The sequence below is a fragment of the Salvelinus sp. IW2-2015 genome, linkage group LG13 (genome assembly GCF_002910315.2).
Source record: "Salvelinus sp. IW2-2015 linkage group LG13, ASM291031v2, whole genome shotgun sequence".
In the NCBI taxonomy this organism is placed as follows: Eukaryota; Metazoa; Chordata; class Actinopteri; order Salmoniformes; family Salmonidae; genus Salvelinus; species Salvelinus sp. IW2-2015.
This window is the reverse complement of record NC_036853.1, coordinates 1,719,439-1,742,680: the sequence shown is the minus strand read 5'-3', so window position 1 is coordinate 1,742,680 and position 23,242 is coordinate 1,719,439. Positions and strand designations below refer to the sequence as shown.

The 23,242-nt window shown below is 44.0% G+C and overlaps 1 protein-coding gene across 1 annotated transcript in view; it reads left to right on the top strand.

Annotated features, from left to right (window-relative positions):
- The window catches only part of LOC111971957 (phosphatidylinositol 4-phosphate 3-kinase C2 domain-containing subunit alpha), a 70,660-nt gene extending 49,264 nt beyond the window's left edge, over positions 1-21,396 (top strand). The window contains exons 16-33 of the mRNA XM_023998751.1: positions 3,300-3,488; positions 3,836-3,929; positions 4,036-4,130; positions 4,751-4,931; positions 5,953-6,057; positions 7,935-8,027; positions 8,706-8,835; positions 9,129-9,265; positions 9,746-9,915; positions 12,013-12,169; positions 12,858-12,967; positions 17,691-17,898; positions 18,139-18,263; positions 18,491-18,608; positions 18,718-18,799; positions 18,869-18,978; positions 19,238-19,363; positions 19,775-21,396. Coding sequence (XP_023854519.1) covers positions 3,300-3,488; positions 3,836-3,929; positions 4,036-4,130; positions 4,751-4,931; positions 5,953-6,057; positions 7,935-8,027; positions 8,706-8,835; positions 9,129-9,265; positions 9,746-9,915; positions 12,013-12,169; positions 12,858-12,967; positions 17,691-17,898; positions 18,139-18,263; positions 18,491-18,608; positions 18,718-18,799; positions 18,869-18,978; positions 19,238-19,363; positions 19,775-19,957 — 2,413 coding nt within the window. The 3' untranslated portion in view covers positions 19,958-21,396. The remainder of the gene's footprint in view (positions 1-3,299; positions 3,489-3,835; positions 3,930-4,035; positions 4,131-4,750; positions 4,932-5,952; positions 6,058-7,934; positions 8,028-8,705; positions 8,836-9,128; positions 9,266-9,745; positions 9,916-12,012; positions 12,170-12,857; positions 12,968-17,690; positions 17,899-18,138; positions 18,264-18,490; positions 18,609-18,717; positions 18,800-18,868; positions 18,979-19,237; positions 19,364-19,774) is intronic.
- Positions 21,397-23,242: the final 1,846 nt, after the last annotated feature.

Sequence of the window (23,242 nt, the reverse complement as noted above, 5' to 3'; positions counted from 1 at the left end):
TTGACGTTGCTAGAGTTCTTATTGGGGAGTGGCCTTGTCTACAAGGCAACAGCTAGTTTAAAAAAACACAATATTGTACTGTGTAGCTTTTTTCCTTTGTTTTAGTGATGATGTATCCTCTATTACTTTTAATGAAGATTCCAGCCAAGGTATTAAGGTATTCCCAAAAATTGGGCACATGCAAATGTTCTATGCTTAAGACTTAATACACAAGATGACGTTATGTCCCAGCAGTAAGGGCATTTGTTTATCAAAGGCAGGTTTGGTGAATATGTGCTAAGCCAAAGTAAACACAGGCTACAACAGGAAGGACAAATTAAGGTGGAACTGACTGTGGTGACTACTGACACCAAATATACTCATGAATCAACGTCTTAGGCAAGAGACCCTAGCTAGTTGGCTAGCATTATGCAAGGAAGTTAGCTTACCTACATTTACCTATCTTAGATGGTTCTGATTTCAGAAGCTGATACTAGCTGCATGACAACTGTTAAATTATAGTAGTGTTATGTCGGGCCTTATGATGGATGTTTCTTAACAGTTTGTCACATAACTGTTGCGTCTGTTTGTCATAAGCTGATACTTGCTGCCCTGACATATCTTTACCTTTCCTGCTGCCCTGACATATCTTTACCTTTCCTGCTGCCGTGACATATCTTTACCTTTCCTGCTGCCTGACATATCTTTACCTTTCCTGCTGCCCGTGACATATCTTACCTTTCCTGCTGCCCTGACATATCTTACCTTTCTGCTGCCCTGCACATATTCTTACGCTTTCCTGTGCCCTGACATATCTTACCTTTCTGCTGCCTGACATATCTTTACCTTTCCTGCTGCCCTGACATATCTTGACCTTCCTTTACTGGTTTTATTTCCACGTTTAAAATGGATTAAGAAAAGGACAACAACAGTACAGTAGACAACAAGTTCAGGACCGTTATATACAGTATATACCAATGAAGTTAAAGAGCAGCCTACTGACCTTACTGGTGGATAGGGCCATTAACCCCAGCTGTTTAGGAGAGATATCACACCTGCACAAATTATTGTCTAGTTGTGTTTTTTTTGCAGGCTGGTGCCCTATACCTGCACCCAGAGTAGTTCCAAGTCCAGGTTTATAGCAACGAATTTCATATAACACTCTTATGTAGGATGTTATGATGGAAGTTTCAAGTCTTCATCCCCAAATGACTCTCCAGTCCTCCAGACCCAGCACATAGACATCTATCTGTTTTCATTCCAGAGTGTTGTTCCCCCAGACGTTTAACCGTGGCATATAATGCCCACTTACACCCACTGCCAACCTCTGCCAGGCTCCAGCCAAATCCATTAGCCTTTTTCAGCCTCCACAGCAAATTATTGTCTAGTTGTGTTTTTTTTGCAGGCTGGTGCCCTATACCTGCACCCAGAGTAGTTCCAAGTCCAGGTTTATAGCAACGAATTTCATATAACACTCTTATGTAGGATGTTATGATGGAAGTTTCAAGTCTTCATCCCCAAATGACTCTCCAGTCCTCCCAGACCCAGACCATAGACATCTATCTGTTTTCATTCCAGAGTGTMTGTTCCCCCAGACGTTTAACCGTGGGCATATAAATGCCCACTTACACCCACTGCCAACCTCTGCCAGGCTGCCAGCCAAATCCATTAGCCTTTTTCAGCCTCCACAGAGAGCCATTTCTTCTGAGCCACTAATCGCTTTGACTTTCTCTGAGCGTTCTGTCATTTACTCCCATGTTAACCTTCTGTGGTTTGAACTTCTTCTTTTGTCGTCTGTTTTGTTAGGGTGTATTTCTGAGTCATTAAGATTCTCTTAGAACAAGAGACTTCAGCTAGTGTGCACTTGTTCAGTTCCCGTCACTGATTTGAAAGGAAATGGCTGGTATAAGACTCCAAMAAGCCCATGCCTGGTCTCCCACTAGCCCATGCCACCCAGGATGGCCTCTAGATGACCAAGTTACAAAGGACGTACTAACATGTGCAATAAAGGATATATCATCAGAGGGTACGTTGCCAACTAGTGGATGGCTTTAGACTGGGTAAGGTTGAAGCATTTTGGTATTGGTAGCGATAATGTCACACTGCTGTCCATCCTATTGCCAGATAGTGATGACCCTGTCAGCAGTGGTCTGTTTTGACCCTTCCTATGACTCACCTACTGCCATTGAGCAAGGCACTTAACCCCAAACCTGCTCCAGGGGCGCTGCTCTGTGGTGGACCCTGTGCTGCTCCCAGCCTAACCCCTAACCTGCTCTGTGGTGGACCCTGTGCTGTTCCCAGCCTAACCCCTAACCTGTTCTGTGGTGGACCCTGTGCTGCTCCCAGCCTAACCCCTAACCTGCTCTGTGGTGGACCTACATCATGCTGTTCCCAGCCTAACCCTAACCTGCTCTGTGGTGGACCCTGTGCTGCTCCCAGCCTAACCCCTAACCTGCTCTGTGGTGGACCCTGTGCTGCTCCCAGCCTAACCCCTAACCTGTTCTGTGGTGGACTCTGTGCTGCTCCCAGCCTAACCCCTAACCTGCTCTGTTGTGGACCCTGTGCTGCTCACAGCCTAACCCCTAACCTGTTCTGTGGTGGACTCTGTGCTGCTCCCAGCCTAACCCATAACCTGTTCTGTGGTGGACCCTGTGCTGCTCCCAGCCTAACCCCTAACCTGCTCTGTTGTGGACCCTGTGCTGCTCCCAGCTGGTCGTGAGGGGTATGAGGGGTACTGTAATAGCAAAATTAACCTTTTCCATTGTCTCTATATGACCAATCAATAAAGATGGATTGTGGGGGCCTCCTGAGTGGCGCAGTGGTCTAAGACACTGCATCACAGTGCTAGCTGTGCCACTAGAGATTCTGCGTTCGAGTCCAGACWCTGTCGCGACCGGGAGACCCATGGGGCGGCGCACATTTGGCCCAGCGTTGTCCGGGTTAGGGGAGGGTTTGGCCGGCAGGGATGTCCTTGTCCCATCGCGCACTAGCGACTCCTGTATCAGGCTAGGCGCAGTGCAAGCTGACACGGTCGTCGCCAGGTGTACGGTGTTTCCTCCGACACATTGGTGCAGCTAGCTTCCGGGTTAAGTGGGCATTGTGTCAAGAAGCAGTGCGGCTTGGTTGGGTTGTGTTTTGGAGGACGCACGGCTCTCGGCTTTCACTTCTCCTGAGTCCGTACGGGAGTTGCAGCGATAAGACAAGACTGTAACTACCAATTGGATACCATGAAATTGGGGAGAAAAAGTGTTAAAAAAATACAAATAAATAAAAGATTGATTTTATTGTTTATGCCTCTCCCTCTTCCCTCCCTCTCACAGGTTGACGCGGGCCGACCGCCAGCTGCTGTGGGATCAGCGRCACCACTGCCGGGCCCACACCCATAGCCTGCCCAAGGTGCTGGCCAGCGCCCCCAGCTGGGACTGCGGCAGCATGRCTGAGATCCACTCCCTCCTCCATCACTGGCCCTCGCTCCAACCAGTCTGTGCTCTGGAGCTGCTTGACGCTAAGTACGTGTGGCGTACATATACACACAGACAGACAGACACAGATTCTCTTGAACACTTGATACACTTTTTTGAGACGTTGAGAGAAGTTGTTTGAGAGAGCTCGAGTTTGATTTATGGTCAATAGAAAAAAGTTTGATTTGTAAAATGGGAGGTGCAAGTTGATATCACAGGAGTCTTTATATTTCTGTGTGTCTGTGTGTTAGCTTGAGATCTAAGGGAATGTAACCTTTACTAATTAAATCACCTGTTTGCCTATAGTTCAATAAATGGTAGTCAGYCAGATTGTACTTTACTGTAAGGAACATAGGTTGAAGGTCACTCTGTCAGTCTTTGTTTCTGTCCTGCAGGTTTGCTGACACAGAGGTGAGGAGTGTGGCTGTCAGCTGGATCGAATCCACCAGTGATGACGAGTTGGCCGACTACCTGCCTCAGCTAGTGCAGGTAAACAGTCTGTAGTGTGTACACACACACACAGGAAATCAGTTTGTTAGTGACTGCTAATGCTTTTCTCACCCCATCTCCTTGTCCATGTTCTTTTGGCTCTCAGGCCCTGAAGTTTGAGTGTCACCTAAAGAATGCCTTGGTCATGTTCCTACTGTCCAGAGCACAGGGCAACGTCAGTATCGCCCACTACCTGTACTGGTGAGTCTCCACCCACTGAACTAGTAGCATAGTATATAACATAGTGTATATAACATAGCATATTATAAACTGGGTGGTTCAAGCCCTGAATGCTGATTGGCTGACAGCTGTGGTATATCAGACCGTATACCACGGGTATGACAAAACACTTATTTTTACTGCTCTTATTACATTGGTAAACAGTTTATAATAGCAATAAGGCACCTCGGGGGTTTGTGGTATATGGCCAATATACCACGGCTAAGGGCTGTGTCCAGGCACTCTGCGTTGCGCCGTGCGTAAGAACAGCCCTTAGTCGTGATATATTGGCCATATACCACACCCCCACGGGCCTTATTTATTAAGTATAATATATAGCATAATATATTGTGTAGCATAGTATATAGATATACATGGCGTCTGCTAAGTGGTCTGGACCTTTATGGAACAGGAGGTAGTGTGCTTGTCCCGGACACCCAAAACAGAGAATTTTAAGTCAGTATCTAGGCTGGGAACTGTCRTAGGACTACATGTAGTAAGAATATTGTATCTAAAAAGCCACAGTAATCTATACGGAGCTATTRGCGATATCAACTGCTTTGTCCGATCCCATTGTACTCTGATCCTCTCTCCCCCACCAGGCTACTGAGAGATGCAGTACTAGACCCAGCGTTTGGCCGGAGGTAYGACCAAGTGCTGGGGTCCCTGCTGTGTCTGTGTGGGGCCGGCCTCCGGGATGAGCTGGACAAACAGACCCGCCTGGTCACTCTGCTGGGGGAGCTGGCCGAGAAGGTCCGGCAGGCCGGGGGCTCCACACGACAGGTGATGGGGCTAGGAAACACTACTAGAATGTCCAACCTATACCTCAGGGAGCCTCTAAAAGKGCTTGGTAACACTTTATTTTACAGTCAGCTGTTCATCTTGTATTTACTTATGGTAGGGATGTCTTGTTAACCCAATGAGTCCCGCCCATGTGATTTAGGACCTCAAACCCCTTTTAAACATTGTGAGTTTGAGCTATAGACTTCGTCTATTTCTTCGGCATCCGTTGGTACCAACCAACCGTCTGTGTAATTTACCGGGTCTGAGCTAGAGCGGTGTTTGTGAGACGGGCGGCTCTCGGATGGGGCCCGGGGCCAGGTATTTTATTTTTACAAAAACATCTGTAGTCAGAATGGGTTGAATTACAAACTATTAAAATATATCTATGAAAAGCTGAGACTCTATCGAACATGCACATGTAACATGTTTTGCTCTATGACGCTCACAAGCTACACAAGAGTTGTTAGAAGGTACGGGGTTCCTCTACGTAGAAGATCAAAGGAAATCCCAGGACATAGTGTCTATRATACTTTAATAAGTTCACATAGTTGCTGTCACAAACTCCACAGAGTTGTCACTGACTAGTTGGATATTAATTTCCCACTGAGCAAACAATTTCTGTGCTTACAGCATTCATGTAAATTCATTTTGAGCAGACTTTATTTTGTTTATTGACATTTGTCAATAAAACTCATGAATGCAACTGTTTGTCAAATAGTGTTGTGTTCTACTTTTAGCCCTGGTTGGTTGTCCTGAAAGGAAAATTGTAAAACACCTCATTGTGAAGCTAAATATAAGGGCTGGACATGGAGATAAATGGAAATAGGATTTTGTCTGGGGTCTCGGGACTGAAGGGGTTAAAATCACTTTTATTTAATTTGGTACCAGTTATTTACCAATTGTGTTTAAGTTTCCATTTTTACCTTGTAATTCCGTTGTAAATATCAGCTAAACGATGAAATAAAGCGTTGTAAAACGTTAATTGGTTGACAGTAATTCAACTATTTGTGTGTGTGTCCAGGTGGTGCTCCAGGAGGGTCTGGAGAGGGTGCAGTCATTCTTCCAGAGGAACAGCTGCAGGCTGCCCCTCAGCCCCAGCCTGGAGGCCAAACAACTCAACATCAAGGTAAGTCCATTGTCCACCAATGGAAACAGTGACCCAAAGCTTGACCATTCACTCTGCAAATGCCCATTTGACCATCAAAATCATTTTTACCATCTCAACAACATATGGGCTATGACCCATACCAGGGTTTCTGTTAGCCAGCTTTTGGCCGATTTGAAATAAAAATAAATAAATACAGTTATTATTTTWAAAAATCAATGTAAAGCGGATAAATAAAATTCTTGCCCGCCAAATTGTCTGAAAAAATCCATTGCAATTGTGTGTCCGCCGAGAGGGGATTCTTTCTTCAAAGCAGAGTAAAGACAGCCTCCAGATCGCTCCTTCTTGAGSACAAGGTAACAAGGCTGATGTGCATCAAGCTGCTCCAAGGAGTTGGACAGTTTTGACTTCCCAACAGCAGAAGCTCACTTTGAGCAGGCCAATGTCCTCTGCAAACGCAAGTAAATTACAGGCAAATTTTGTTCCTCAGGTCCTTTTCTAGCAGTTCTGCTGCCGCCCTAGGCAAGACCAACATATGCCACCCCTGTCTCATGTATAGTATAAAGATTTGGAATGGATTGATAGACTAGAGCAGGGCTGTCCAACCCTCTTCCTGGAGATCTACCGTCCTGTGGGTTTTCAGTCCAACCCTCTTCCTGGAGATCTACCGTCCTGTGGGTTTTCAGTCCAACCCTCTTCCTGGAGATCTACTGTCCTGTGGGTTTTCAGTCCAACCCTCTTCCTGGAGATCTACCGTCCTGTGGGTTTTTTGTTTGTTGCATTTTAGCTAACGCTAACCCTTTTCCTAACCTCAGTCTCCTAACCTGCTACATTAATTATCCTAACCTGCTACAAAAAGTCAAATCTGACGTTAATTTGAAAAAAAGCTGGATCCATTCTAGCCATGACTGGCCGGCCCTTGTGTTCATAGACAACCATGTGTTGTTATTTGTTAGGCCTAATTAAAATGTTCATGCCTAGGCTAAATTAAATGAGATGCTAAATTACAAAGAKATTCAATTAGAGAGGCCTAGATTGTATTTGTAAACAGCTGTGTTTTGTTATTTATTAATGAAAATGTTCATACAAATAGCCAATAAGACAGGTTGTTCTCAAATTATTTTATACACATATATTTTGAAGTTGTTTTATTACTGTGTAGGTGACTTGTTATTCTAGGCTAAATTATGTTTTATTTTTTTAATTATATTTTATTTATGATTTATAGCAGGGATGAAGATGCAATGGGCAATGTTTTGCTTAGACATGGAGAGTCTCTAGACCATGTTAGTACTATCCAAGACGCAACGGGCAATGTTTTGCTTAGGCTAATTTCTCTTCTGTTAAGACTAATTACAATCATGTAAATATGATTTTGAGCCCTGTGGGTAGCCGCCCTAATGTGTTTCGCACCCAWTGCATATGGATGTCCGGTAAATGTAAAGCCTGACACATACTGTAGACGTCCTAGTGACTGGTGATGTCACCATAACCTCTACCATCCAAATGCTGACTGGCACTTCATCTACTACAGGTCACTTCAGTTACCCAACACCACCTCTATTGTCAGAGGCCATTGACTAGAATACAATATCTGGGCCTGTGTGTGTGCGCGCGCGCGTGTGCGCTCTTCCCTGTCCCCGATTGCTCCTCTTTTCCTGTCTGAGTGTTTCGCACCGCTGGGGAAGTGTGTTTGTATTTGTTGTTGGAGTATGTGTTTTGCTCAGCGGTGTATCTGACCACAATCTCATACCAGACAAGCCAAGGCGATGCCCCCTCATTGAATAAAATCCACCCTTTGTCTCCCTAAAGCAGGTTAGTGCTCCCAGGGGCCAAGGAAGGCTTGTATAACTAACCACAGGGGCTCTCTCTCTTTGTGTGTGTTCGTGCACATACAGTCGTGCTCCTTTTTCAACTCCAACGCGGTGCCCTTGAAGCTGGCCTTGGTGAACTCCGACCCTCTGGGAGAGGAGATCAACGTCATGTTCAAGGTGGGTGGATGGGACACGCTGATTCTAGATCAGCATTCCTACTTTAAACACACCTGAGATATATTTAAAGTGCTGATCTAGGACCAGTTTTGCCTTGTAAATAGCTGATCCTATATTAACACTCATATTCTTGGCCACATTTTGTGAATAGGGGCCCACACATACAAATACAATAGCTATCAGATTAGACTACTAAATTCTATTTCTATGGAGCCAGAGTCTCTGAAAAGATGCAAAGTTCCATAGACAAGCAATTTATCACAAATGTAATACTAAGTAATCCATGAAATACCTTGACACATTCTAGAACACATTCTCTGCATGACTTACAGCASACTTCACCATTCCTTCTGGAGTATTTGAAGCTTGAAGGAATGCAGGAATACATTCTAAAGAGTTCCCTTTGTRTTTTGATGCTATAACAGCTTAATGTCAATGCTGCATTGTCCATTATCTTCCCCATAGGGAAGAGATCAGTTACTACACTCGTTTGCATTGTCTYTCATAGTTGAAACGGCACCACCTGGTGGCATAATATAACACCAGGCACTGACGATAGAATGTGTACGGKAGTCTTTGTTTGACCAGACTTGCAGACACACAGATGGAATGAAACTCCTTAATGAGAATATTAGAATAAGTCTATGTGGATGGTAACTAATGTGTGTGGTCTACTAGGTGGGAGAGGACCTGAGGCAGGACATGCTGGCTCTGCAGATGATCCGGGTCATGGACCGCATCTGGCTTCAGGAGGGACTGGACCTGCGCATYGTCAACTTCAAATGCATCTCCACCGGGAAAGACAACGGTACTACACACACAGACTAGAACACTCAAATCACCAGCTAAATCATTCTGATTTGAATGAAACTTACTGAAACCTGTTTGTCCCCATAACAACACAACCTCTGTGGCTCTATAACAACCTCTGTGGCTCTTATAAAACTAGCTCAAAGTGGATGCCACTGCACCGTCACGGCCATATTTCAATGGGTGATTGTTAGATGATTGCTGATGAACTTGGTGCTCTGCGTCATATTACATCCGGTTTACTCATGCCATGCCTGCAGTTTTGACGTGGTTCTATATGTGTGTTGCCAGGAATGGTGGAGCTGGTGCCGTCCTCYGACACCCTGAGGAAAATACAGGCGGAGTACGGAGTGACGGGCTCCTTTAAGGACAAGCCCCTGGCGGAGTGGCTCCGCAAGTACAACCCTGCTGAGGACGAGTACGACAAGGTAACTGTCTGACCCCGAAACTTTACCCTCTGACCTTTGAACCTTAACACAGACYCCTACAGAGGGTGAGGTTGGGAAGATGAACAACTGACGATGACTTCTACTCTTTATTTCTTATCTGTATTCAATGTGCATATGTTACACACTGATTTGTCCTTGATATCAATGCATGATTCAGCTGAAAGTCCCAATTTACCTATGCAGATCTCTATTAAGCATTAGCTCAGAGTTCCGAGTTCCTTTTGGATTGAGAAAGAGATACTGTAGGGCTTTTCACACTGAGCTGAATGGCGCCAAGTCGAGCTGTTCTGAGCTGCCCTGGTTAAACATCCACCATAGTTGCTGGAACAGTGCTGAAGAGGGCAATGTGAACCAAAGAAATCCAATCCAGCACAGTTTGGTTTGGCTCGGCATGATAGTGTGAAAATGTTGTGTATCTGATGACGACTCTCTGCCCCTCTCTGTGTGTGTGTGTCCCAGGCTTCGGAGAACTTCATCTACTCGTGTGCGGGCTGCTGCGTGGCCACCTACGTCCTGGGTATCTGCGACCGCCACAACGACAACATCATGCTGCGCTCCACCGGTCACATGTTCCACATCGACTTCGGCAAGTTTCTGGGCCACGCCCAGATGTTCGGCAGCTTCAAAAGGTAAGAAGGTTACCTACGGTTATCTAAGCTGCTTCCTTCAGAACACACGTTGTAACAGTGTTAGCATGGGTAAGCTGCTTCCTTCAGAACACATGTAACAGTGTTAGCATGGGTTTAGCTGCTTCTTCAGAACCGTTGTAAAGTGTTAGCATGGGTAAGCTGCTTCCTTCAGAACACACGTTGTAACAGTGTTTAGCATGGGTAAGCTGCTTCCTTCAGAACACAGTTGTAACAGTGTTAGCATGGGTAAGCTGCTTCCTTCAGAACACACGTTGTAACAGTGTTAGCATGGTAAGCTGCTTCCTTCAGAAACAACGTTGTAACAGTGTTAGCATGGGTAAGCTGCTTCCTCAGAACACAGTTGTAACAGTGTTAGCATGGGTAAGCTGCTTCCTTCAGAACACACGTTGTAACAGTGTTAGCATGGGTAAGCTGCTTCCTCCACGAACACACGTTGTAACAGTGTTAGCATGGGTAAGCTGCTTCCTTACAGAACACACTGTAACAGTGTTAGCATGGTAAGCTGCTTTCCTCAGAACACATGTAACAGTGTTAGCATGGTAAGCTGCTTCCTCCAGAACACACGTTGTAACAGTGTTAGCATGGGTAAGCTGCTTCTTTCAGAACACACGTTGTAACAGTGTTAGCATGGGTAAGCTGCTTCCTCCAGAAACAACGTTGTAACAGTGTTAGCATGGGTAAGCTGCTTCCTTCAGACACACGTTGTAACAGTGTTGATGGGTAAGCTGCTTCCTTCAGAACACACGTTGTAACAGTGTTAGCATGGGTAAGCTGCTTCCTCCAGAACACATGTACAGTGTTAGCATGGGTAAGCTGCTTCCTTCAGACACACGTTGTAACAGTGTTAGCATGGGTAAGCTGCTTCCTCAGAACACAGTTGTAACAGTGTTAGCATGGGTAAGCTGCTTCCTTCAGAACACATGTAACAGTGTTAGCATGGATAAGCTGCTTCCTTCAGAACACATTTAACAGTGTTAGCATGGATAAGCTGCTTCCTCCAGAACACACGTTGTAACAGTGTTAGCATGGATAAGCTGCTTCCTCCAGAACACACGTTGTAACAGTGTTAGCATGGGTAAGCTGCTTCTTCAGAACACATGTTGTAACAGTGTTAGCATGGGTAAGCTGCTTCCTCCAGAACACACGTTGTAACAGTGTTAGCATGGGTAACTGCTTCCTTCAGAACACATGTAACAGTGTTTAGCATGGGTAAGCTGCTTCCTTCAGAACACACGTTGTAACAGTGTTAGCATGGGAAGCTGCTTCCTCAGAACACATGTAACAGTGTTAGCATGGGATAAGCTGCTTCCTTCAGAAACACGTTGTAACAGTGTTAGCATGGGTAAGCTGCTTCCTTCAGAACACATGTAACAGTGTTAGCATGGGTAAGCTGCTTCCTTCAGAACACACGTGTAACAGTGTTAGCATGGGTAAGCTGCTTCTTCAGAACACACGTTGTAACAGTGTTAGCATGGGTTGAAATCTGACCCACTACTCTTCTAGCAACTCCTCCCCCCTAACTTTTGCTGTTTCTTCCCACTCCTTAGTAAAAGTCAATTGTGTGCTCAGTTAAAATACTAGAAGTAAAGGTTTATTGACGACAAGGACGTGTGCTCTGAGAACCATTTGCACTCAAGATGGGGCCTGAGTGTTCTTTCTCTGACTTAGACCTGGGAAACCAGGAATTAAGAGGCAAACCAGAAAGTAGGTTGCATGATGTTCTCAGCTGTCCATACAAAATGACATGTAGGCCCATCTTGGTTCAAGATGGAAACAGTGCCACTGTCCGCCCCACCGCTGTTGTTTTAGTTTTGCTGACGAAGTGGAGGTGAGGAGTGTCGTGGTATATAAACATGTGCAGTAGATATTCTGCTGTTCTATCGCACGTCAATGTCTGAGGGAAGAAAACTTAGTTTGCAATATTACAACAACAAAGTTACTACAAACAGACGTGGCAGTTTCACCATTAAGGATTCCAGCTTTAAACCAGACTGAACGCTATGCTCACCATTTAACCAGGTTACATGTGTCCCATGTTTGTTTTATTGAGCCTTTCTCTCCCTCCCCTTCTCCCAGGGACCGTGCTCCATTCGTGCTGACCTCTGACATGGCCTACGTGATCAACGGGGGAGAGAGGCCCACCAGTCGCTTCCAGCTGTTTGTGGACCTGTGCTCCCAGGCCTACAACCTCATCCGCAAACACTCAGGCCTCATCCTCAACCTGCTCTCCCTGGTAATAACTAAAACTCTGCTGTCAAGTTCCAGTTCTAGCCAGGTTCCAGATCAGCATGTACTGTATAGCCTACTCCTATGGTTGTTGTCATGCCAAACATTTAACGTGACAATGACCAAAGGAGTCGGAAATGGAACAAAAACAGATCTGGGACCAGACTAGTTAAGACCAAGTTCAAGTCGTACAACTACATTGGCCTTTTTATAGGAATTTACCTGGCATTTCTTGAGTTTGCATGATAAATAATTCATACCAATAATAAATAATTCACACCAATGGAGGCCAAGGTGCACAGGACAGCGGAAAGATAGATCAGTCACAGGACCACTGACAGATGGATGGGTCACAAAGAGACTGCTTCATGAAATAAGTGTTTTTAAAAGTGTGATGCCAGCCTAGTAAATAACTGGTAATGGTTACTCTCCTGTTGCCTGGGTAATTTTTTTTGTTAGGCCTTGGTGATGGCCCAAGGAATTTCTTGTGTACCTTAGTGATTCAAATGCTCTACTCTAGCCTCGAATCAAACCTTGCTGGCTACAGTATTACCTTCCTCAAATCATTGGTTCTTATAGTCTTTTGTTACTAAATAATTTTGTTGTACATTATAATGTATTGCATTTGCAATTATAAAACCCTTTTTTACTGTCTCAAAGCAAAACAAACTCATGTGTGTGTGTGTGATTGACAGATGACGTTGTCAGGCCTACCAGAGCTGACAGGAAATCAGGACCTGAAGTATGTATACGACGCTCTGCAGCCCCAGACCACCGACGCAGAGGCCACCATCTTCTTCACCAGGTACATAGAGACACATGTTACCATATATTAAAGATCAACTGCCCCTTATGAACCAACTTATCTGGTTTTAAACAGCCTATGTGGCATCGATATAGTCAGAAACAGGTGTTGGAACCAAACCGGAAAATAACGTAATATTTTGAGGAACAGAATCAAAACCGGGAACGAATTTGATCTATACTGTTTCGGAACAGAAGCRTTATTTTAAAAGCATGGGAACAGGTCATTAATGTTATTTTATGTTCTGGGCATTTTTTTACAGTCACACAAAAAAATGCAACAAAGCGCCTATGCAAAGACCTCAATCTGTCACTCAGAAACTTAATCCAGTGTCTGCCTGCCAGTTGAAAATCTTTGCCTCTGTGAGCTTCCTGCCCCTCTACTAGACTATTACTGACGTTACAAGTGTGACTCAGAAATTGGGGAGAGATTTTTAATTAGAGAAGAATGCATTAACTTTTTCAAAGCTAGTTAAGGATACTAAAGTTATCACATTTCACATTGGATTTATTAACTACAAAAAGGTAAGACGTGTTTTTCTTTTATTATTCTGGTGCCGCTCTACAGACAAGCTTGCTAGCTAGCTAGTTTTGGTCCAACAAAGACATTCAACGTTCCTCCATAGAAGCCTGTCCTCCGTAGGTATAATTCTGTGGGCCTTATTCAGATAATGCATGTCATAACAAAAAGATGCCCAGTGCTTCAAGCCAAGCCATCCTCTTTCGCACTCTCCCCACCTGCAAAATTTCAGTCGCATCTTGCGTCCTACGCTTGTCTGTCCAATGCATGTAAATAACGTGCCCACGCCATAGCAAGCTGCTCTATCCACAAAGTTTGGTTAAGTAACTTAATGTCAAGCCCCCCCCCCCAAAAAAAAGGACCAGAAAGGAAGGATATAAACTGTTACTTTTGGGGGGGGTGAACCGGTTCAGAACTTTATTTTGCTGGTCTGAAGAGTGGAACAGAACGAAAAAAAGAATGGTTCTGTTCAGAACTAAATGATTGGAAAATAATTTGGGTTCCAACCCCTGGTCAGAAACATTCATTCTAGTGTTAATAGGATTGTTTTGGTCATAAAGTCTCTCTCACAAAACACTTTTTTTTTTTTTTTTGTGACTGAAGTATTGGGTATGGATTACGATCTTGCCCAGTAACAGCTGCTTCTCTCATGCAATCAGCTGCATGTGCTCTATCCAATCATATAGCAGACAGAACCTCCTGAGAGTGAGACAGACCTGCCCATTACGCAGCCCCTCAGACTTGTTTACATAAGACAACACGTCGCCAATGTTATGTTGAAATAACCCTTGGCCCTAAACCCTCCGTGGGTTGGCCACTGGCTGATTGACTCTAGTGTCAATCACTTGAGAATTGAAACAATCAGAACACACCTAACTGCAACTTGTCAATATTCCAAAACCTATTTGCGAGCATCTTGTTTTTCCCCCGACCTGATATGAAACACTGTTATTATTAATAGATAGTGAGAAAGTTGTTAAAAACCAAATGGCACTGAAGCACACGTCGCCACTCGGCYGGGGACATGATAAGCTGATATTGGTCTGGTTGCTCAATGTGCTTGCTAGCTACTATTTGCTAGCTTCATTGACAGACGCGGAGTTGGAACTTAGCTTGCCAGCTAGTGATTTTGAGCACTGATAAACATCATGTTGCTTGTGCTTTATTTACGATACTTTGACCGCTGATGAGGAAGTTGTAGACATTGTTATTGTTCTCAGCGATCAGTCTTGAGCGTGCAGCCAGACTTTCCCGACTCGATTGACTATATGCAGTGCACCGTCTAGTTTTTCCTGCAAATGTTTTCACTTGAGAAATACTGCACCAAAAACATTAGCTAGATGTAAAATTGCGCGGCTAAGACCTCTTCAAAAATGTCTAAATGAATTACATATTTTTTTGATTTATCGTAGTTTAATTCTAACTTTTAAGTGACTATTTTCAGAAAGTTGCTACGGTAACTTAGGGTTGCTTATTCCCTCCTGATTCCTCCAACCAGGATCTCGGGAAAACCAGCAAATTTATTGAAAGTTCCAGGAATTTTGCAACACTACTCAGGAGGGACAAACAACAGTACCTCCCAGGGTACGAAATGCAAACATAACACAACCTCAAGACAACTCGTTTTGGCTTGAGTCATGGTCGCTAGCATTTCTTAATGAGCAGTCTTCAAAAGAAGGCCAAATAGGAAGCGCAATCTACCTTTAACATAATATATTATATTAGAGGCCACCATCTTCACCAGGTACTGTCTGTCAAGTGTTTGTTTTCCCACAAACTCTCTGGTGAATATCTTGAAACAAGGTGCACTGCTCCACTTTGAGCCTCTGTCACAGTCATTGTTCTGCCTTACTGTGCAAAATGCACAAGAAGACATCCTTAACTCTTACTCTGTTTAGTAGCTTGAATTAGTTTCACTTGAAAAAGGCAATCAGTAGTCTCAAATAAAATAAAACTTGGCTGAAATGGAATAGTGGGAAACTGTCGACTTTCCCCACAATGCCCAGCAGGTGGCAGCATAACGATGTATATAAACCCTGGACTGCAACCAATCCTCCGTCATTAACACAATGGAAAGGTCAAATGCTTTATCTAAGTGTTGAAAGTGTGTGGGCGATGGATAGAAACATTATGGTGCGTTTTGACACCATGTGGCGGAGAGTAATGCGGGCCCTGGAGAAGGGTTGTGAGAGAAATCACTATTTACCTGATTTGTTTTATATTAATAGTTAACAATTTTATATGCTTAACAAATTGTAACGACATTTATTTCGTGTCAATGCTGTGCTTCTGAGAGAGGATGGTTAATCTCTTCCACGTTCACGCCCCGCTGCTGGTCTTGTAGTCAAGGACATGAGATAGAGATAAGCTTGAGGAACAGATAGACCTGTATTGTTTCAATGTCTCTCTGCTTCTGAGTAACCTGATCACACGGCAAATGACAAAGAGCCTCTGAGAAGTGACCACCGTTCTTCAGCCCATCCTTTTCATTTACTATCTTCCAAGGGCACAGCTGTGGGGAGATAGAAGAGAACGAAGGCTAGCTTGGAGAAGGGAGTAAACGGAACTGCCCTTATCACTTGTTTGTCCGCTATGACCCGATACACCTGGCCACAAGAAGAAAACAAGGAAGCTTATGATGCCTTGATTTGCTGGGGAGGGGTGGAACCAACCAAGACTAAGCAGTTCTTGGGTTTCTATATAAACCTCTTGCGTCTCTGTATTATTCAAGCACTCAATCACTCAATTCACCTTGTGTGTGTGTGTGTTSTWTTGACCTGCTCCCTTATTAATAAGTGAATAAAGATGTAGTTTAAGTATAACTCTGACTTGTGTGATGAGTTTCTCTCCTCATTTGATAATACAGAAATAACCACCACAGGGTCTGRGCAGGTGTGATGTAGTTAATGTTTGTGTGATGCCTTTGTATGTTCTGTTTTGTTAAATGGTTTTATAAAATAAAAATGTAATAATAATGTTACCTGGATTGCTGATACTATGTATTGGCTAGTGAGAGGCTTTGAAGCCAGTAAAGCAGTCCSCATAGGAATTAATTGAATTCTATAGTATTTCATTTAAATGTTTCAATGACAAAATTACATGTGTATATAAATACTTTTTTGTTGTAGTGAGGACAGTAACATTAGTACTTTCTAAAAATTGTTACTTTAACCCTTGGCCTTTCATGGTTGCGCCCTCTCAGAAATCGAACATAATAATAAAATAAAAAAATCCACATACAAGTCCATCTGGTTAAGCTCGAGATATGTTTTTTTTGTTGCATGGGCTGTGTATCAATCCGCCGATATCGCTCTTCCGCTTCTGCGGTGAAAGGTGGCAGAGCTAGAGYGGTGTTTGTCAGACCATGAGACATCTCGATATTCAGTGTCTCACGAAAATGTCTGTAGTGTCCGAATGGTTTGGCCTACAAACTATCATCTATTGAAAGCTGAGACTTAAGAACACGATGGTGTTTTGCTCTAGGACACTCACTAGACTCGTCTGACTTCTGTCTGATCGGTTTGGGCTACACACTAATATGACCCCTCTGTGGAAAGCTGAGACTCTCTCAGACATGATGGGATGCCCACAAGACCCACCTGAATATCCCCAGTGCCAGTTTGAAAAATGAATGGAAGTGTATATATGGAGAAAGTTTAGTACCTAAAATAAGGGATAAATGTTTCCTGATCTTTCTTATATCTCTCAGATAGGACAGACACTTCAGAACAAACTTCCTTTAGATTTTTTTGGGGACTGTTGTTCCATGTAGTGAATCTGTTATTCTGTGTTTCTCTAGCAGTAATGTGAAATTCAATGTTTCATCCAGAAAATGTTTTATATATTTTTTGATTCCTTAAGAATAAACGTGGCAAGAACAAATGTAGACTAATGTATTTTTATAGCTTCCCAAATAGTTTTTACAATGGTGGTGGAGTACCAAGATGGATTTACAGTGGCTTCAAAACAGCACCCCCTGTTAGTAATCTAGTGTGTGTGTGTGTGTATATATACATCACCGCAACATAACATTATGAACGCCTTAGAACTCCCAGTTACTAGCCTAAAACATTGATGTGAAATGCTGCTATTAGCCATGTTATCTACCATTTACCTCCTGTCTCTCTTCTCCCTCTGTGTAATAGATTAATTCAACAACATAATCCCTTTTGTCTGAAGTTTAACCTTCTTTCCCTCCCTCCAGGTTGATCGAATCCAGCCTGGGCAGCGTGGCCACCAAGTTCAACTTCTTCATCCACAACCTGGCCCAGCTGCGCTTCTCAGGCCTGCCGTCCAACGATGAGCCCATCCTCTCCTTCTCCCCCAAGACCTACACGCTGAAGCAGGAGGGGCGCATCCGCGATGCCTCCATCTTCTCCTTCCAGAAGAGATACAACCCCGACAAGCACTACGTGAGTCTCCAACCAGAGACGTACATATATTCATGTCTACTGATGTGTTTTCATACACCATGGTCTCATTGTTCCTTCACTGACAGGGCCTAGCTTTCCTATAGGAKGCCAGAAGAACACATATCTGGCATACACAGTTCTTTGTGTAAATCAAACTATATAGACAAGTCACAACATTAATGGATTTCTGACTAAGATGAGCTCAAATTCCTCCTCCTCCTCTCGCTCCCCCTCCTGTAGACGTACGTGGTGAGGCTCCTGCGAGAGGGGCAGAGCGARGCCCAGTTTCTCTTCCGCACCTTCGATGAGTTCCAGGAGCTCCACAACAAGCTGTGCATCCTCTTCCCTCTGTGGAAGCTGCCAGGGTACACACAGACACACACAAACAGACAGACACACGTGTGTAGAACCTGAGGCTGTCTGCAAGTGGCATAGCATTACTCTGTTCCCAAAAAGACGTGGTAAAGGTTGAAAGTCTGCCTTATTGGACCTTAGAAAGCCAAAGTGGGAGATACACCAAAGATAGCTCCCACTTGTACCACAGATGCCCCCTTCTTGTTAGTGCACTAATCTTTCCCCATCCMCTCCCTAGGTTCCCTAATAGGATGGTGCTGGGCCGTACCCACATCAAGGACGTGGCGGCCAAGAGGAAGATTGAGCTCAACGGTTATGTTCAAAACCTGTTGAGGAGTTCCACAGAGGTCACACAGGTGACTTACACAAACACACACACCCACCCACCTTACCATCCATCCATCCACACACACAAGTAAAAAGCCCAACGCACTCCATTTTCACTGATCATTTTCTCTCTATCAGTGTGATCTTATCTATACATTCTTCCATCCGATCGCGAGAGACGACAAGACGGAAGGATTGGAGGCGACGGCCAGAGCACCAGGTAAACCTGAGCCCACTCTATGTATGACCATTGTCGCCACTACAGTTTTTAAAGTGATTTGTTCTGCAGATACGCCACCGTTGAGTCCYACCTCCGGCAGAGTGGAGGGGGAGGTGAAGCTGTCCGTGTCCTACAGGAACAGCACACTCTTTATCATGGTCATGCACATCCGGGACCTGGTGAGTACGGTGGCTCACAGGGCCCAATCCTAACTAGCRCACCACTCAAAACTTTTGGCATTTTTATAATGAATTTATACTCTTTATCCTCAGCCTTACAGATGGGGCTAAGGTGGTTCATTTACCATTAAACATATCTCAAGGGACATTTATTTGCCCCTGATGGGATGAATAAAGTTGTATTGGATTGAATTACGAACGTGAATCCTCAGTTTGGTCTTAGCTAATGCTCCATTAACTAACATCCGCCTGCTCATAGGTATCTGAGGAGGGGACAGACCCTAACCCCTATGTGAAAACCTACCTGCTCCCAGACCCCCACAAAACCTCCAAGCGCAAAACAAAGATATCCAGGAAGACCAGGAACCCCACTTTCAACGAAATGGTGAGTGAAATCAGTGTGGCATGTTGGTCATTTGGGGCGGCAGGGTTAGAGCGTTGGGCTAGTAACCGAAAGGTTGCAAGTTCGAATCCCTGAGCTGACAAGGTACAAATCTGTCGTTCTGCCCCTGAACAAGGCAGTTAACCCACTGTTCCTAGGCCGTCRTTGAAAATAAGAATTTGTTCTTAACTGACTTGCCTAGTTMAATAAAGGTCAAATATATATTTTTAAATCCATTAGGGCCCTGTAGCAAATTGTCATAGTTAACGGCTTTGTGTACTGACCTGCTGTGTCACTTTGTAACTGTTCTCTTGATCTGCTTGTGTGACTGATCTAACTTATACAAACTGCTGCTAACTCAGGCCACCTGCTGCTAGCATGTGCTAACTAGTCTGACTACCTCCTCCTCCTCAGCTGGTGTACAGTGGCTACAGCAAGGAGACCCTGGGGCTGCGGGAGCTACAACTGAGCGTGCTCAGTGCCGAGTCGCTGAGAGAGAACTGCTACCTAGGCGGCGTCACGCTCACACTCAAAGACTTCGACCTCAGCAAGGAGACGATCAAGTGGTACAAGCTGACCGCCGTGCCCTACTTCTAGATGACTCCCCCTGAGAAAAACGCTGCTTATCAAGAAAACTCTTAAGATACACCTATTTAAGGGCAGCAGGAACACCCCAGGGTGGTGCTTCAAATCCTTCCCCTTCCTCCTCAAGCTCAAGGCCCTGTCCAGAAACCACCCCTTACACCTTAAGGCCCTGTCCAGAAACCACCCCTTACACCTTAAGGCCCTGTCCAGAAACCACCCCTTACACCTTAAGGCCCTGTCCAGAAACCACCCCTTACCCCTTACCCCTTTTGGCACTTCATGTAGATCTCAAAGAATTATAAGCAATATGGTTGTAGCGCCGACCTTTCAGCTCTACACAAGTGCCTAGATAGATGGGGGCTAGGGGTTTATTCTGGGTGGGGCCATTCTCTCTCCCTCACTAATCAAGGTTTTTTCTCATTGTAGAAAACAATCTCCACTTATTTAGTTTGTCCTAAACTGTAACACGAGAGCTGTAATGTTTTGTACATTTTGACATTCGAGGACCAAAACATCTTACCTTCAGAAGAGTATATATAGATTGACACTTTTTTTTTATATAGTGGCTCATTTTTACTTTTTTCTTCTTCTATGTAAACAAATAGGAWGCGTCTGGTTTCCTGCTAAGCTAGCTGAGAACGTCTGGGAATGTGCCCATCACAAACCAGACTCCAGGAAAGAGTGTTCTTGTGTTTCCCAATCACATGCCAATAGAACTGATGATGATGGCAAACCACTCTCCCAAAGGGGAACCGATCATGGTGCCTTGTTTGTGTTCACAATCWCTTATACACTCCACTTTAGCCTTATTGCAATGTGTTTTATAAAAAATAAATGTGATATCCCAATTGAAAAAATAAATCTATTCTGTCAAATAATGTCAACAGTTCTCAGTGTGAGAAGGGTTCTGGACAAGCATCAGAAGGTGTTGGAACGGTCGGCTCCCACTTGTATACACACTACCATATATTTATTATGGTAAATACTTGACTTTTCACTGCACACTTTTGGGGAAGACAAGTTGCCTCAACGCTGATCCAATGCCAGTTTTTATTTCACCTCCTATTGGTTTTAAGGGTAGAATTTAGAGTGGGGTAAGCTGATCGTAGATTTGTGCTCAAGAGGTAACTCTGACCTGGAGCTATCTGGACAAAAAAAGGGAAAGACATCCAGGTCAGGAGATACACTGCTTCCTCTGAGCTGCCTACAAACCTAAAGATGAAATRATGAATTAATCCAGGAGGGGTTTTCAAGAGAATGTCAACAAAGACRATTCTGATAAGCATCACTCACGCTATGAATAGAGACTTGATCTTCTATTTTAATGACTGTATGAGTTTCTATTAACATGGCCAGTTATTTATTCTTAATTGGTTACCTTAACCCGAATGAATCGGTGTGTACTGTAATCCCTCTTTCSTAAAGCAAATTAAATGTTTTTTGAACAAAGATTGTGACATTGTTTTTWATAATTTATTTTGGATAAGGGCCAATATAATCTGTGATATTGACTCTCATTGAGAGAAAGGTCTATATTTCCATAGCCCAACAACCGGATGTTCCGTTTTTCAGGGGAAATTAAAAAAGCCTGTGACTTCCACTTTAGATGTTAGCAAGGCGACCTTCGGAGGCACTTTGTTACTGGAGCGCAGTTGCGTTTTTCACATTCCTGGGAGCATTTAAGACTCAGCGTACAAGAATCTCTGATTCCTGTTTTAGGTCAGTTAGGATCACCGGTGGTGGAAATTTATAACAGGGAGGAATGTGAAAATGTACAGAATAATGTGAGAGAGAATGATTTTATTTCAGTTGGTTAGTATTCTGGGTTCGCCCAGGTTAAGCCCAACCTGTTGGGGGCCCCAGTGTTTGAGATTCAGGCCGACGGGGTGAGGAGATTTGTTGAGCCTAGTTAAGTCGGGTCAGATGTGTTACATACCTCAATCTAGTATGCTGGGCTAGGCACTTGCTTTAAATTGTTTAACTCGGTCAAACATTCAGTCGGGTAGCCTTCCGCATGCTCTCCTCACGCCAATAAGTTGGGTGAATTTTGGCCCATTCCTCCTGACAGAGCTGGTGTACTGAGTCAGGTTTTTCAGTTCTGCAACACATTCTATAGGATTGAGGTCAGGCTTTGTGATGGCCACTCCAATAACTTGACTTTGTTGTTAAGACATTTTGCCACAATTGTTTGGCAAGTATGGCTTGGGTCAAGAGTCAATTTGGGAAGAACTTTTGCGACCAAAGCTTTAACTTCTTGACTGATGTCTTGATGTTGCTGTCAATGTATATACCATAATTTTCTTTCCTCAGGATGCTGCTATTTTGTGAGGTGCACCAGTCCCTCCTGCAGCAAAGCACCCCAAACATGATGCTGCACCCACGATGCTCACGGTTGGGATGAGTGTCTCTTCGGCTCTGCACGAGTTCTCCCCTGGTTTTTCCTCCCCAAACAGAAAGATGTCTATTATGGCCAACAGTTCTATTTTTGTTTCATCAGACCAGAGACATTTCTCCAAACAAAAGTACAATCTTTGTCCCCATGTGCAGTTGCAACTGTAGTCTGGCTTTGTTTATGGTGGTTTTGGAGGAGTGGCTTCTTCGTGTGAGTATGGCCTTCAGGTGATATATTGGACTACTGTTATCTTGTGGTCATAGATTACTGTTGGTGTATTCACCGGTTTCCCTCCAGCATCTCACAGGGTCCTTTACTCTTAGCTTCTGGGTGTTATTCGTTGTTCGGGATTGATTTGCCTTTTCGCACAAAGGTAGGTTCATCTCTAGGAGACAGAACGCGTCTCCTTCCTGAGCGGTATGCCGGTTGCGTATGTCCATGTGTTTTATACTTGCGTACTATTGTTTGTACAGATGAACATGGTACCTTCAGGCATTTGGAAATTGCTCCTAAGGATGAACAGACTTGTGGAGGTCTACAAAAAAAATTTATTTTTTCTGAGGTCTTGATTTTTGTTTTTTGATTTTTCCCATGATGTCAAGCAAAGAGGCACTGAGGTTTGAAGGATAGGTACTCTTGAAATACATCTCGCATTTACACTCCAATTGACTCAAATTATGTCAATTAGCCTACCAGAGCTTCTAAAGCCATTACATCCTTTTCGGGAATTTTCCAAAGCTGTTTAAAGGCACAGTCAACTTAGTGTATCGCTAACCATGGAGGACTCAGCGACTTGCTAATTATAGAAATGTGTAATTACATTGAGTATCTGTAAAGCATATTGCTTTAGAGGAAATGACTTATAGATATGAAGATAGATATAGATGTTATGCCAATATCTATTA